General features: G+C 48.9%; 1 protein-coding gene across 1 annotated transcript in view; it reads left to right on the forward strand.

Moving 5' to 3' along the window:
• DLL3 (delta like canonical Notch ligand 3) overlaps positions 1–12,151 on the forward strand; it is a 28,941-nt gene extending 16,790 nt beyond the window's left edge. Inside the window, exons 6-9 of the mRNA XM_087727934.1 lie at positions 5,531–5,747; positions 7,768–8,416; positions 9,694–9,805; positions 11,615–12,151. Coding sequence (XP_087584060.1) covers positions 5,531–5,747; positions 7,768–8,416; positions 9,694–9,805; positions 11,615–11,620 — 984 coding nt within the window. The 3' untranslated portion in view covers positions 11,621–12,151. The remainder of the gene's footprint in view (positions 1–5,530; positions 5,748–7,767; positions 8,417–9,693; positions 9,806–11,614) is intronic.
• Positions 12,152–15,826: the final 3,675 nt, after the last annotated feature.

Here is a 15,826-nt window from a genome sequence, read left to right on the forward strand (position 1 = left end):
TAGATAGATAGATAGATGATAGATAGATGATAGATAGATAGATAAATAGATAGATAGATAGAAAATAAATAGATAGATATATGGATGGATGGATGGATGGATAGATAGAAAAATAAATAGATATATGGATAGATAAATAGATAGATGATAGATAGATGATAGATAGATAGATAGATAGATAGATAGATAGATAGATAGATAGATGATAGACAGACAGACAGATAGAAGACCCCATGACACTAAACCAAGCATTTAATCCAGTGGTCTCCAAACTTGGCAACTTGAAGATTTGTGGACTTTTTAGACTTGAAGGCCTGACCGAATGGGACCTGAGCCTTGGGGGTCTTCTGGGGAAGGGGCCAAGGACAGAGAAAGGCCAGCCTTGTGGGGGTGGGGGTGGGGCCCTGGGAACAGGAGGCTTAGCTGCTCTTCCAGTGAGCCCAGAGCTTTTGGGGGGCTCCTGGCTGCCTAAACGAAGGGGGTCTTGACTTGTCCAGGGCTGCGTTGGGGCCCCAGTGAGCCTTTGGCCGTCCTTCTTAAGAGGAGGTCCAGTCATTTTCAGCAAGGAAAAAGAATGAAGGAAGTTGTAGCATCTAAAGCTGGGCCAGCTTCTTGTCCTGGACTTACGACCAAGCCAGAGCCCCAAATGTTGTAGCTAAGCAAGATGGTCGTTAAGGGAACTTTGCCCCATTTGACGACCTTTCTGGCCAGGCTTCTTGAGCGAATCCCTGCCGTTGTTCAGTGAGTCCCACGGTCGTTAAGTGAATCGGGGGTTTTGACTTCAAAAGAGGATGCAGCCGGGACGCTGACCGTCATAAATATGAGCCATTTGCCGAGCGTCTGAAATCTGATCACATGACCGTGGGGATGCGGCAACGGTCGTAAGTGAAAAACCGCCATAAGTCACTTTTTTTCAGGGCCGTTTTAACTTTGAACAGTCCCTAAATGAACTGCCATAAATTGAGGACTACCTGTATGGCGGGGGAGGGGGGAATCACAAAAAACATATACAGCAAATCTGTGTTTCGTAATGAAATGTAGGAACCGCCGGAAAGGAGGAGCCCACCCACCCCTCCCCTCGCTGGTCCCACTTGAACAGAAAATAACAGAATCACAGAGTTGGAAAGGACCACAGAGGTCATCTAGTCCAGCCCCCCCCCCCTGCTTGAGCAGGATATTATATACCATATGTGGGAGGGCCAGGCACACCTGGGAAGGCTCTGGGGGGGGGAAAGGCAGGACGAGGACCTGGGGGTGCAGGTTCAGGGACCCTCCCCCCCAAAGAGCTTTGCAGATCAAAAGGACAGGGAGGGGGCCACGAACAGCTGGCGGGGACCCTCCACAGCAGTGCAGTGGGCCAGATGTGGGGGATTCCCCTCCTCTGCACTCAGCCTGAGGTTGGGAGACCCTAGAGGGGGCTGATGTAGTGATGGCTGGAGCGAAATTGAAATAATCCCCTGCAGCCAAAGGCCTGATTTCAAGTAGACAATTAATTGCCACCATTTCGGCAACCAAACCCAAGACCAGGACCCAGGAGGAAGGATATGTATACTATACGGATAGTCCTCAACTTATGTCCATAATCGAGCCCCCAAACCTTCTGCTTCTAAGTGAGACAGTTATTGAGTTTTGCCCCACTTTATGACCTTTCCCAGCGCGGTGGTTAACCGAATCACTGCAGCTGTCAGGTTAGTCACACGGTCGCTAAGCGAATCAGGCTTCCCCATAGACTGGGCTTTTCAGAAGATCGCGGAAGGGGTTCACGCGACCACCCCCCCCCCCAGGACGTGGCGACCGTCATAAATACGAATCAGCCCGGACGTTGGTCACGTGACGGCAGGGACTCTGCAACGGGTCGCAAGTGTGAAAAAAACGGTCATAAGTCACTTTTTCAGTGCCGCTGTGACTTTGAACGGTTGCCGTGCGAACCGTTGTAAGTCCAGGGCCGGCTGCACAAGATGGGCCAAGAAAAAGGCAGGCTGCTCTCTTCTCTAAGATATCACGGCAGGATAATGAGGCTCAGAAGGGGCCCTGGAGGTCTTCTAGTCCAACCCCCGAGGAGGCCCTCAGCCAGCAGTGTCTGTGGAGATTCTCAGTCATTCCTGGTTGATCACCAAAGGTGATTTTTCAAGAGGCCAGATGTTCCGCTGGTTTAATCGTTCCCAGGGTCAGGGAATTCCAGGTTGGGTCTCTTGATTGAAGCTTCCATCCATTACTTTTTAAGGGATCCTTAGGGCAGTGTTTCTCAACCTTGTCAACTTGAAGATGTCTGGACTTCAACTCCCAGAATTCCCCAGCCAGCGAATGCTGGCTGGGGAATTCTGGGAGTTGAAGTCCAGACATCTTCAAGTTGACAAGGTTGAGAAACACTGTCCTAACCACTGCTGGGGAATTCTGGGAGTTGAAGTCCAGACATCTTCAAGATGCCAAGGTTGAGAAACACTGCCTTAGGGTGGAGGTGGGGGCAGGACAGGGGACACAGCCGTTTCTCTTGGGCAGGGGGTCTCCAACCTTGCCCACTTTAGGCCTGGAGGACTTCGACTCCCACAATTCACTTGGGCATCATCTTGAAGACCTCTGAAGTCCGCTGGCTGGGGATTTCTGGGAGTTGATGTCCTCCAGGCTTAAAGTGGCCAAGGTTGGAGACCCCTGCCTTAGATATTCCCCAGTACGATCTCACGACTGAAATAAAGAGGGACTTCGTTAGATTTCTCCAGAGTCAACTGGACTTTCTGGTTTTTCTTTGAAGAAGCTTCTTCGGTGAGTCGAAGAAGCTCCTTGGATCAGAAGCAAAACATCTTCAAAGCAAAACCAGAGAGTCCAGTTGCCTCTTGGGAGGGGGGGAAAAAAGCCCTTTGGGACTAGGCTGGCGGGGGGGGGGGTTGTGGTGTCCAACTTCAACTCCCAGAATTCCCCAGCCAGGTCGACAAGTTCTCTACATGCCAAAGCTGGACACCTCCACTCCAATCCAAGGCTGCTGGCTGGGGGGATTCTGGGAGTGGAAGTTGCCTCCTGCCCTCCCCACAGTCCAGACAGATGATTGTCCAATCTCTTCTTGAAAACCTCCAGTGATGGGAGCACCTACGACTCCTGGAGGAAAGCCAGAATTGTTCCCACGGTCGATGGCAGCTGTGGTTCCCTTTGATGCGTTGCTCCGATGTCACAAGGACCCTCCCCTCTTTGTCCAGGGGGGGGGCATGGGAAAAGGGGCGTCCCAGAAAGCCGGGGTGTGTGTGTGTGTTTGCTCCTGAATATCCCTGCACCATCCTTGGTCCTTCTCAACAGCTTCCAAAGTTCTACTTGAGCCTTGAGAATAGCAATAGCAATAGCATTAGACTTATATACCGCTTCACAGGGCTTTCAGCCCTCTCTAAGCGGTTTACAGAGTCAGCATATCGCCCCCCACAGTCTGGGTCCTCATTTCACCCACCTCGGAAGGATGGAAGGCTGAGTCAACCTTGAGCCGGTGAGATTTGAACCGCTGAACTGCAGATAGCAGTCAGCTGAAGTGGCCTGCAGTACCGCACCCTAACCACTGCGCCACCTCGGCTCAACTAAGCCGCATCCCAGCTAGAGTTCCTTCTGCTATAGAGTGAACCTTCTGCTTGGAAGGAAGGCTGGGGAGGGAGGGACGGAGGGAGATTTTAAAAAACTGGGGTGCAGCTTCTCCTATGGTGGGAAGATTCCCCTTGCTCCCCCAGCCCACAATTCGCTCCCCCACCCAAGAGATCAACGTGGAAGAAAGGGGAAAAAAAATATGCATTTCGGATGGAAACACAAGTGGAGGGAACCCCCCCTCCTAACCTCTTTGGGGGTTAAGGTTAAGTTTAGGATTGGGAAAGGGGGGGGACCCCAACCTGTCTGGCTGACTGCTGTGGACTGCAGCCCCCCCCTCCCCCCGTGAGGAGCCTGTGGGATGTTCACTTTTCTCCCTTTGGGTGGTGTAAGAGAGCCGTTTGCCAAAGAGGTGATGCCAGGTGATTTGTGCCCATCTCTGGGCCCCATTGTATGATGGGGCCAGCCTATTCCTTTGATGCCACCCTGGGTAGGGAGAACATTTTTCATCTCCCTGCCCCAGGCTCTAAATTTGGGGGGGGGGAGGAAGCAGAAGGGACCTTTAAACAGAGGACAGGTCGTTCCCCCCCCCCCCGAATATTTGTACTTCTGAGTTGAGCTGAATTGGTGCTGTTTGTTTTCCTGAAAACGTTTCATGACCCAACTAGGGAACATCATCAGCGCTGGAAGGGAGTGAGAGTTGTGGGGGGAGGAGGAGGAGGAGGAGGAGGAGGAGGAGGAGGAGGAGGAGGAGGAGGACTGTTGGGGTCCTTGGTGCTCCCTGAGATTGGTGGTTTTCTTGCAGACGTTTCATTACCCAACTTGGTAACATCATCCGTTTTAGAAGGGGTTAGAACAGTGTTTCTCAACCTTGGCTACTTGAAGATGTCTGGACTCCAACTCCCAGAATTCCCCAGCCAGCGAATGCTGGCTGGGGAATTCTGGGAGTTGAAGTCCAGACATCTTCAAGTTGACAAGGTTGAGAAACACTGTCCTAACCACTGCTGGGGAATTCTGGGAGTTGAAGTCCAGACATCTTCAAGTGGCCAAGGTTGAGAAACACTGGGATAAAATTTACAGAGTGGAGGAGAAGGAGATGGGGGGGAGGGAGAGGGAGGAGGACTGCAGGGTCCTTGGTGCCCTCCGAGCTTGGCTGCTTTCTTGCAGACATTTCACGACCCAACTAGGTAACGCCATCAGTGCTATAGTCATATGCCTGTCCAATTGGTCTTGAGATGGGGGGAAGTGAGTTGGCTCTCCGTGTGTCCTCCTTTTCAGCTTTTGCTGCCTCCGGGGCAATCAAACTAAAGAGGGGTGGGAGTCAAAACATAGAACCATGCGGTTGGAGGGGACCTTGGAGGTCTTCTGCTCCAACCCCCTGCTCAAGCAGGAGGCCTATTCCATTCCTGGACAAATGGCTCTTCTCGGAAACCTCCAGTGTTGGAGAACCCACCATTTCAAGAGGCCGGATGTTCCGCTGGTTAATCGTTCTCAGGGCCAGGAAATTCTAGGTTGGGTCTCTCTTGAGTGAAGCTTCCATCCATTACTTTTTCTCCTGTCTTCAGGGAACCGTCTTCGCTAGGGCAGAGGTCTCCAACCTTGGCCATTTTAAGCCTGGAGGACTTCAACTCCCAGAATTCACTTGGGCATCATCTTGTCCTCTGGGAGGACTTCAACTCCCACAATTCACTTGGGCATCATCTTGTCCTCTGGGAGGACTTCAACTCCCACAATTCACTTGGGCATCATCTGGAAGTCCTCTGAAGTCCGCTGGCTGGGGATTTCTGGAAGTTGATGTCCTCCAGGCTTAAAGTGGCCAAGGTTGGAGACCCATGCCCTAGATATTCTCCAGCACGATCTGGGACTGAGGGGCTTCATTTGATCTCTCTAGGAGGCAGGCCCCCTCCCCTTGCGTGCCCTCTTCCAGCTTTGGGCAGGAAGCGCTGACAGTTGATGGTCTCCTCCTTCTCTGCAGGACCTGGAGAACGACTACAAGTGCACCTGCCCGCAAGGCTTCTACGGCAAGACCTGCGAAATCAGCGCCATGACTTGTACCGACGGGCCATGTTTCAATGGTGGCACCTGCACGGAGAGACCCTCGGGGGGCTACACGTGTCGCTGCCCCCTGAACTACCACGGCTCCAACTGTGAGAAGAAGATAGACAGGTGCAGCAACAACCCTTGTTTGAATGGTAAGTGTGAAGGAGAAGGTCCTAGGTTGATCTTCTGAGAAGGAGAAGGTCCTAGGTTGATCTTCTGAGAAGGAGAAGGTCCTAGGTTGACCTTCTGAGAAGGAGAAGGTCCTAGGGTGACCTTCTGAGAAGGAGAAGGTCCTAGGTTGATCTTCTGAGAAGGAGAAGGTCTTAGGTTGATCTTCTGAGAAGGAGAAGGTCTTAGGTTGATCATCTGAGAAGGAGAAGGTCTTAGGTTGACCTTCTGAGAAGGAGAAGGTCCTAGGGTGACCTTCTGAGAAGGAGAAGGTCCTAGGTTGACCTTCTGAGAAGGAGAAGGTCTTAGGTTGATCTTCTGAGAAGGAGAAGGTCCTAGGTTGACCTTCTGAGAAGGAGAAGGTCCTAGGGTGACCTTCTGAGAAGGAGAAGGTCCTAGGTTGATCTTCTGAGAAGGAGAAGGTCTTAGGTTGATCTTCTGAGAAGGAGAAGGTCTTAGGTTGATCGTCTGAGAAGGAGAATGTCTTAGGTTGACCTTCTGAGAAGGAGAAGGTCCTAGGGTGACCTTCTGAGAAGGAGAAGGTCCTAGGTTGATCTTCTGAGAAGGAGAAGGTCCTAGGTTGACCTTCTGAGAAGGAGAAGGTCCTAGGTTGATCTTCTGAGAAGGAGAAGGTCCTAGGTTGATCTTCTGAGAAGGAGAAGGTCCTAGGTTGATCTTGGTGTGTCACGGTGATGGATCTCTCTAGGAACGAGGAGGAACGGTTCCTGTTTCAGGGAGGACTTCACAAATGTGCCCAATCTCCTACGGGGAGGACCTCTGTAGACAGCCCACATTTGTTGTCTTCTCGTTGCTTCAAATTATGGATGTCCACCTCAAGGGCATCTCCAGCGATCGTTTGTTTCCAACTTTTGCAACCAGAGGTAGCTATGGGGAACACGATAGAGCGGACTAACCTACATTTGGTTCTGTTGACTGTTGGATGTGCTGTAGACCTGCCTGTCTAACCCATTAACTGCAGCTTCTTCCAAGGCCAGAACCAGCAGTGGTCTCCTTGTGCTCAGGACTCCACGTAGATAAGAGAAACACAGAGTTGGAGGGGACCTTGGAGATCTTCTAGTCCAACCTCCTGCCCAAGCAGGAAACCCTAGACCACCACAGTCCAACTTTGGAACTTTAAGACTGGAGTGGACTTCCTAGAGTTCAAGGAGTTGATGTCCACAAGTCTTAAAGCTCCCAAGGTTGGACACCTTTACATTCCAGACAAATGGCTGCCCAGCTTTCCTGAACACCTCCAGTGACGGAGCTCCCACGACTTCTGAAGACAAGCTGTTCCACTGGTTGATTGTCCTCACTGTCAGGGAGTGTCTCCTAGGTTGCTCCTCTCCGTGGTTAGTTTCCATCCGTTGCTTCTTGTCCTGCCTTCAGGGGCTTTGGAGAACAGGTTGACCCCCTTCTTCCTTGTGGAAGATCTCTTGGCAGATTCTCCTTCCATCCCTTCATTTTTGCATCCTACGTCAGGGTTCCAAATAGCACTCAAAGTTAAATCAGAGTCCAAGGCAAAGGATTCTTCAAAGTTCCAATTTATGAAGAGAGCCATATTGGCACATCTGGGAAAACCCAAATCTGAATGTTAACCGGTTTTTGCCACCCAGTTGAGAGTTTATGACCTTGCCCCCACACCCACAAGTGGTCCCATCTCCCACTGCCATGCTGGCAGCTTCCACCCATCCAGTTCAGGCTAGGTGCAGAGACAAAGGATGACCTTGAGTTTCTAAGAAGAACGTTGTTATGGCTACATAGCATCTAACTCCATACAATCCCCAACTCCCATTTTCCCACCATAGAAAATGCCTAGCAGAATAATAGAAAGTGTGGCGGGCCCGAGACTCAACAGGAAGCTGCAGGCCTGACGTCCTGAGTGGATGGTCCAGGTGGTGACACACTCTGTACCGCCTCTACCCCCCCGTCCCCCAGTGACCAGGCCGAGAGGACAAAGCAGGGGTTCATGGACCGCAGCCACCATCTCCCTTCTTTCCATCTCAGGTGGCCGCTGCCTGGACCTCGGCCGGAGCGCCTTCTGCAAGTGCCGCCCGGGCTTTGCCGGCTCCCGCTGCGAACTGAACATCGACGACTGCGCGTGCAACCCCTGCGCTAACGGGGGCACCTGCATCGACGGCCCCAACTCCTACTCCTGCTCCTGCACCCTGGGCTACGGGGGGAAGGACTGCAGCGTTCGCATGGACGCCTGCAGCTCCAGCCCCTGCCAGAACAGCGGGACCTGCTACACTCACTTCTCCGGCCACGTCTGCGAGTGCCCCAGCGGCTTCATGGGCTCCAACTGCGAGTTCCGCGTCCAGCTGCCCACGCCCGTCAGCAGCCCCTGGGTGGCCGAGGGGCCTTTCCCCACCGCCCTGGCCGTCGCCTTCGCTCTGGGGCTGCTGACCTTGCTGTTGGCCGCCTGCGCCATCCTGGCGCTGCTTCGGCACATGAGGAACGGGCCCCACCCGCTGAAAAGCCGCGTCTGCAACGACCTGGCGGCCGTCAACAACTTCCGAGAGCGGGAGAGCCGCCTCCTTCCGCGCGGCTGCTTTAAGGTCTCCAACAAGGACGGCCGGTTTGATGGCGACAGCTTCAACTGCAAGAGGAAACTCCTGGACCAGAGTTACGAGTCCATCTGCAAGAAGCCGGACAAGTAAGTGGCCCCGTCACCAGCCAGGAACTTGGGGAGGGGGATGGGTTGGCTGGCCAGTCCTGTGAGTAGGTGAGCGGCAGTGGAGAATGGGATCAGCAAATGACCCATGTGCTGTGTTCAAATCGCACGAACCTAATCTAAACCATTCAGATAAACCCTTCAAGCCCAGAGGTTCCTGTTTGCATGCTGAGCCTGATTTTCTTTGGGGGAGGCGGGGTCTGTTACAGCCATGACGGCTTGTAACTTTATGGCATTCAGGGATGTGGTGAGTTGCCTGCCAAGATATTGCAGGTATTTCCAGGGCCTTCTCCAAGATGGTGCCCTCCAGATCTACTGGTTCCTCTTCCCAGCATAATGCTCGCTGGTAAATTGGGTAAACTACTCTTCCTCCTCCTCCTCCTCCTCCTCCTCCTCCTCCTCCTCCTCCTCCTCCTCCTCCTCCTCCTCCTCCTCCTCCTCCTCCTCCTCCTCCTCCTCCCTGCACTTCAGAATCTTAACCTCCTGGAATGGCAGAATCTGGAGGTGGAGTCAAGAGAGGCTGCAGCCTAGCATCCCTCCGTAGCCACAAGCGAACTAAGTCCAACCTCCCTCGATTGCCATTCACCCTGATCTAACCAATCAGGCGCGGAACCACTCGTCGGGCAGATTCCTGCCCATGAACTCTTTCGCAGGGCCTCAGTTTTACTGGATCTCCAAGTGGAGACCTGATCTTTGGTGGCTGGTGATAATATTTGAGAAGGAGGCATCCTCTTTTGCAGGCAGGTGGTGGCGAAACAGACGACAGGATATCTCCTTTACGGCAGGGGTCTCCAACTTTGGCCACTTTAAGCCCGGAGGACTTCAACTCCCAGAATTCCCCAGCCAGCAAAGCTGGGAGTTGTAGTCCTCCAGGCCTAAAGTGGCCAAGTTTGGAGACCTCTGCTTTACGGGGCATCTCAAGGAAAGGCTACCCAACCACCTGGCTGGGCACCAGCAAGAGTTTGACTTTGGTGGGGGGGCTCTGGGTTCAAAGCTTGGGGGAAAAACCCCCATCCTTGATCAGGTCTTATTCACAAGAAGGATGTTTCCTAATTTGTTGACTCAAGCAAAGCTTGTCGTCTTTATCATCGTGCAGAGAAACTGCACATAAAACGGAGCGGTGTTTCCATCCCACGGCTTCCTTCCTGGCGTCCCTGCGGAGACCCCCCCCCTCCAGATTTTGCCTTTGTGACCCCGAATTGTGGCGGTTAAGAGCACCGTGTCCTCACTCCACCGCCTCCTTGTTTTCTCCCCTGTAGTAAACCATCGGAGCTCAGCTGGCCTGTTGTGGCGGAGTGTCCGAAGGACGGTGCTTATCACCCGATCTACATCATCCCCGGCCAGGTGGAGCCCTGCGTTTACGCCACGGAGGTAAGGCACCGATGCTCCCCTGGGACTCAAGGGGGGGTCTGTGGGGGCTAATCTCAGCCTTTCAAAGGAAGCTAGAAAGAAACAGGCCATGCAGAGACTCAAGAGAGTTTTTATATATATATATATATATATATATATATATATATATATATATATATATATATATATATATATATATATATATATATATGTGTGTGTGTATATGTATGTGTATGTGTATGTGTATGTGTATGTGTATGTGTATGTGTATGTGTATGTGTATGTGTATGTGTATGTGTATGTGTATATATGTGTATATATATGTATATATATGTATATATATGTATATATATGTATATATATGTATATATGTTGTATTTGTGCTGATAAATAAATAAAGGGAGACTAGTATAGATCTATTTCAAGCTATTTAGCTCTCATCAGCTAGCCATACCCTTGCTGGGATTCGAACCTGGGCTGTATTACATATTAGGCAGATGTGTTAATCACTAAGCCACAAGGTTTTCCTCCTTTATCAGCTGAGCCAGGGAAATAGGTATGTATTTAGTGTCACAACCCCTGGTATGCCAAAATATGGGAGGAAGCCCACTGCTTCCTTTCTCTGTCTATCGGCTCGTCACAAGAGACCATCCAGACAGAAACCCAATATTTTTACTGTTGCCTTTGTTACATTTGTGTTGTATTTGTGCTGATAAATAAATAAAGGGAGACTAGTATAGATCTATTTCAAGCTATTTAGCTCTCATCAGCTAGCCATACCCTTACTGGGATTCGAACCTGAGCTGTATTACATATTACGCAGATGTGTTAACCACTAAGTCACAAGGTTCTCCTCCTTTATCCGCTGAGCCAGGGAAAATTATATATATATATATAATTCATGTATTAACCGCAGCTAGAATTGTATTTGCACAACATTGGAAAAGTGTAGAGATTCCTATTGATGAGGAGGTGATCAGGAAAATATTAGGATGTGCAGAAAAGAACAGATTAACATTAGCAATTAAGGAGAAAGAGCCAACTGAATTTTACAGGATTTGAGAAGTATTTCACCAGTGGTTGGAGAGAGAAAAAAAAGGAGTTTGGAAATAAAGAAAGCTAAAAAATAAGAAGACAATACACTTAGAGATATAAATAAGAGGGAAAGTGTTAGTATGTGTATGATGAGAATTATGATGTTAAATGTTAATATGCTATTACTAGAAGATATTAAGAAGAAAAAGGAAGAGTTCCATAATGCTTGAATGCTCGATATATTATAATACTAAACTTGGGGAAATAATGTTAATATGAGATGTGGCAAACGAGGAACCATGTTGCACAGAGGTGTTTGTACCCAGATGACACACGCTGGCATACGGAAAGATGGAATGTTTATTTTTGTAATTGGAAAATAATAAAACTCTTTATAAAAAGAAATAGAGGTTGTTTTAGAGAAGAAGAAGGAGAGACTGGGCAGTCATTTGTTCAGAATGGTACAATCTCTCCCGCTTGAGCAGGGGGTTGGACTAGAAGACCTCCGAGGTCCCTTCCAACTCTGTTATCCCCATTGCCAGTGAAAACAGTTAACCAGGAGAAGAGAAGTTGTCTCCAGAACTTGTGGGTGCTCCTTCACTGGAAATGACAGGCATTTGTCTGAAATGATCTAGGCTAGGGTGTCCTGCTTGAGCGGGAGGTTGGACTAGATGGCCTCCAAGGCCCCTTTCCAGCTCTATTCTGCTTCTCATCCAGGAGCATCTTAGCCAAAAGTTCTACGTTCTATGTTTTGCCAGGGTCTGATGTTCTTATTTCTCTCCTTCTCTTTTCTAGGTCTAAAGATGAGCTACACGCCAAGCCTCAGAACCTCCGTCCCCTATTTTATTTTCATATTTTTTCAGCTGAAGGAATGTTTACAGATTGCGCACACTGCGAAGACCCCTGTGGCCGCCGCGCTAATGATTATTTTTGAAATCCCTATAGTATTATAAGAAAGACTCCTTTTTTAAAGGAAGATATTTAATATTTATTCTTGCTGCTATTTTTATCGTTATTGTTAATATTATTATTATTATTATTATTATTGGCATGGAGAACAAGAGACAGAAGTGTTGGATCTGACCAGAACGGAAATGACCAAGAGATTGGAAAAAAAAAATGCAAACGGAAAGCCGGGTTTCAAAGAAATTTGTCTTTTTTGGGGGGGTGTGGGGGGCAAAAGAAGAGAAGCTGATTTGGGAAAGGAAGGAAGATGGGAGAGAAAGAAAACTGCACTCGGATTATCTTAACGGGAATACAAGGCAGGTCCTTTCCCTATATAAAGTGCTGGAACTGATGTCATTTTTTTTGGGTGAAAGTTCCTTTTTTGCCCCACCCCCACCCCCTCGGGGGTCAGTTTGGTGGGATTTTTCCTGGAAAAAAAAAAAGCTGTTAGCCAGGATAGGAAGCTGTAGGTGTTGGCATCAGATTCCCGCTCTGCTTTTCATCCAAATCATCCAATTTCATTTCATTTCACTTATTAAATTTTATAGGCCACCCAATCCCGGAGGTCTCCAGGTGGCTTATAATGAAAGAAGGAAAAAAAGAAAAGCAAAATAAGTAAAGAAATAGTTTAAAATTCACAACACAGAGACGTTCTAATCGGGGCTGGACCTTAACATAGCCAGGTTTTAAGCAGAAAATTAAGCAGAAAAGTTTGGTTTGGTAGCCAAGAACTTTGCAGCGCCAGCTCAGGAATACACGGTTATCAGGAACGAAGGCCATCTACAATCAACTTACAACCATCTGTGTATGACGTTACCATTTCCCACATTTGCAACCACTTCAGCAGCCCCCGTGGTCGTCGGATCGAAGCCACAGATGCTTGGCAACTGACTCACGACGGTCGCAGTGTCCCCGGGGTCACGTGATCTTCCTTTTGTGACTTTCCAACGTCTTGCAAAGTCAGCGGGGATGCCGGACTCACTTAACAACCGTGTGACTTAACTTAACAACTGCAGGGATTCACTTAGCAACTGGCGAGAAGAGGTTGCGAAAGGAGGCAAAAAAATTCATGTCACAAAATCTCTCACTTGGCGGCAGAAATGTTGTTGGGCTCAATTTTGGTCGTGAGCCGAGGACTGCTGGTACTCACCAGGCAAGAGGGTGGCATAAAAAGTCTAATAAATAAATTAAGTAAATAAATATTCTTCCTGATGGGCAGCGCACGGGGGCCTTCTGGAAATGGCTTTTCCCTGGTTATGCCACTCTTTGCCACAGGAGGGCAGCACCGGTTTTATCGCTCCCCTAGGGCAGTGGTCTCCAACCTTGTCAACTTTAAGACCTGTGGACTTCAACTCCCAGAGTTCCTCAGCCAGAGGAACTCTAGGAGTTGAAGTCCACAGGTCTTAAAGTGCCCTAAAGAGACCCAACCATCATTTCTTGCCCTGCTGGATGACCTCTGGGTTCCCCAGGAAGACCTGCAGAAGTCCACAGGTCTTAAAGTTGCCAAGGTTGGAGACCACCGCCCTAGAGAGACCCAACCATCATTTCTTGCCCTGTTGGATGACCTCTGGGTTCCCCAGGAAGACCTGCAGAAGATTTCAGCTCAGCCAAATGTTATCTCCTGCCACCTGGCTTGGGAAGGTTTCTCTCATCCATTTAAAACAAACAAAAAAAGGGGATTATAATGTTTTCAAGAGAAGACAGGGAGCCAAACTGGAATAGCGATAGACAATTTGCAAGGGAGGGGGGGACGTGTGTGTATTTCCTCCCCCCCCCCCTTGTTGCAATAGCAACGGGTAAACATATTTCAGGAAGAGCTTGTGATTGGTTCTGGCCCTAGTCAAAAGTCCCTGAACTCTGGATATGCTCAGAGGCACCCTGGCCCTTCATTCTTTCCTAGCTAGCATGCTAGTTTGCTGGCGTTTTGAGTTGCGTGATCTCTGGGTCCGAATCCAAAACTGAATTGTGGAAACGAAGAAAAACCACTCAGGTTCTGCCCGTCTGGAACCTCCCCACCGCCGCCTTAAAAGAGTTTCCTGGGTGTGGAGGACGGGAATTTGAACCCCAAATGGACTCTGCAGAATTCGTACCAAGGGCTCCTTCAGTTTTACCTTTGCCTTAAGTGCTTTTTTATAAAATTTCACCCAACCACAACCAATAGAATCTCTGGAGGTTTACATTTTAAAAAAATCAGGTGCACTTTGCAAGTTGCTTCCCCCTTGTTCTAATTTTGGGGGTTTTTTTTAGAAGAAACCTTTCCTTTTTCTGTCCGCCAGTTATAGAAAAGTTGAGATATTTGTTTTTTCAAAAAGGGTATTTTGGGGGAACGAAAACCGAAGTATGAAGAGGTAGAAATGCATACTTTTAAAAGCATCACTCATGTAGCAACTCTTAATTTAATCCGAATCTCGGTGGTCGCTGCCTTCCTGGTTTATTTGAAAATATTTAAATGTGTCGCTTCGGATGGCAAAAATCAGGAATTTTAAAACTCCCAAGGAGAGCAGCCGCTATTCTTTTAAGTTATCTCCCCCCTCCCTTATATTTCTTCTTTTAATTTAAAAACAAACAAGAAATGTTATTGTACAGTATGCAATGAATGAGAAAAAATCCTGCTGGAGATAATTATATTCATATTTATGTTGTGCATTGTGTATATTTATGTGTCTCGTCGGTGTATCTTTTCCCAGCTTCTGTAACTATTTTGTGTGGTGTTTTTGTTTTTTTTAATGTAAGGTGTGTTGTTGTTTTTTTTCCGCAAAAGAAAGTTATATAAAATATCTATTTTGCGCAAGATGTAATCCGTCTGATATTATTTTCTGTTCTGATGGGTGGGCAAAGCTCCCTCCTCGTTCAGGCCGTTTCCGTCTTCCATTGCTGGGAAATGACTTAGCCAAGCAAACCTCTGGAGTTCCTGCTTTGCTTATGGAGTGAGCAAAAGTGGGACTTCAACCGTCTCCTCAAAGCCAGGGGTCTCCAACCTTGGCAACTTTAAGACCTGGGGACTTCAACTCCCAGAGTTCCTCAGCCAGCAAAGCTGGCTGAGGAATTCTGGGAGTTGAAGTCCCCAGGTCTTAAAGTTGCTGGCTGAGGAACTCTGGGAGTTGAAGTCCACAGGTCTTAAAGTTGCTGGCTGAGGAACTCTGGGAGTTAAAGTCCACAGGTCTTAAAGTTGCTGGCTGAGGAACTCTGGGAGTTGAAGTCTACAAGTCTTAAAGTTGCTGGCTGAGGAATTCTGGGAGTTGAAGTCCACAGGTCTTAAAGTTGCTGGCTGAGGAACTCTGGGAGTTGAAGTTCACAGGTCTTAAAGTTGCTGGCTGAGGAATTCTGGGAGTTGAAGTCCCCAGGTCTTAAAGTTGCTGGCTGAGGAATTCTGGGAGTTGAAGTCCCCAAGTCTTAAAGTTGCTGGCTGAGGAATTCTGGGAGTTAAAGTCCACAGGTCTTAAAGTTGCTGGCTGAGGAATTCTGGGAGTTAAAGTCCCCAGGTCTTAAAGTTGCTGGCTGAGGAATTCTGGGAGTTGAAGTCCACAAGTCTTAAAGTTGCTGGCTGAGGAATTCTGGGAGTTGAAGTCCACAAGTCTTAAAGTTGCTGGCTGAGGATTTCTGGGAGTTGAAGTCCACAAGTCTTAACGTTGCCAAGGTTGGAGACCCCACTACTCTAAGCAAACCCAGTTGAGATTCCCAGAAGAAGCTTTGATTCCAGTTCTGGCTTGTTTGGAAACTCAGTCCGCAAATTCTGTGGCTGCTCCCTGAATTGGGTTGTTGGCATGCAGGGGGTTTCATAGTCATTGCATCAGTGCTTAGATCAGTGTTTTTCAACCTTGGCGACTTTAAGTCCTGTGGACTTCAACTCCCAGAATCCCCCAGCCAGCACAGCTGGCTGGGGAATTCTGGGAGTTGAAGTCCACAAGACTTAAAGTCACCAAGGTTGAAAAACACTGGCTTAGATGGTATGGAGATCGGCCCCCTGCACCCTTCTTCTTCTCCTCCCACCACCTGTTCTTCCTCCTCCTCCACCTTCTTTTTCTTCTCCTCCTCCTCCTTCCCTTTCCCCTTTTCCCCCTC

Source organism: Thamnophis sirtalis, unplaced genomic scaffold, assembly GCF_051295495.1.
Source record: "Thamnophis sirtalis isolate CommonGarterSnake01/CBP01778 unplaced genomic scaffold, rThaSir2_p1.2 scaffold_13, whole genome shotgun sequence".
Classification (NCBI taxonomy): Eukaryota; Metazoa; Chordata; class Lepidosauria; order Squamata; family Natricidae; genus Thamnophis; species Thamnophis sirtalis.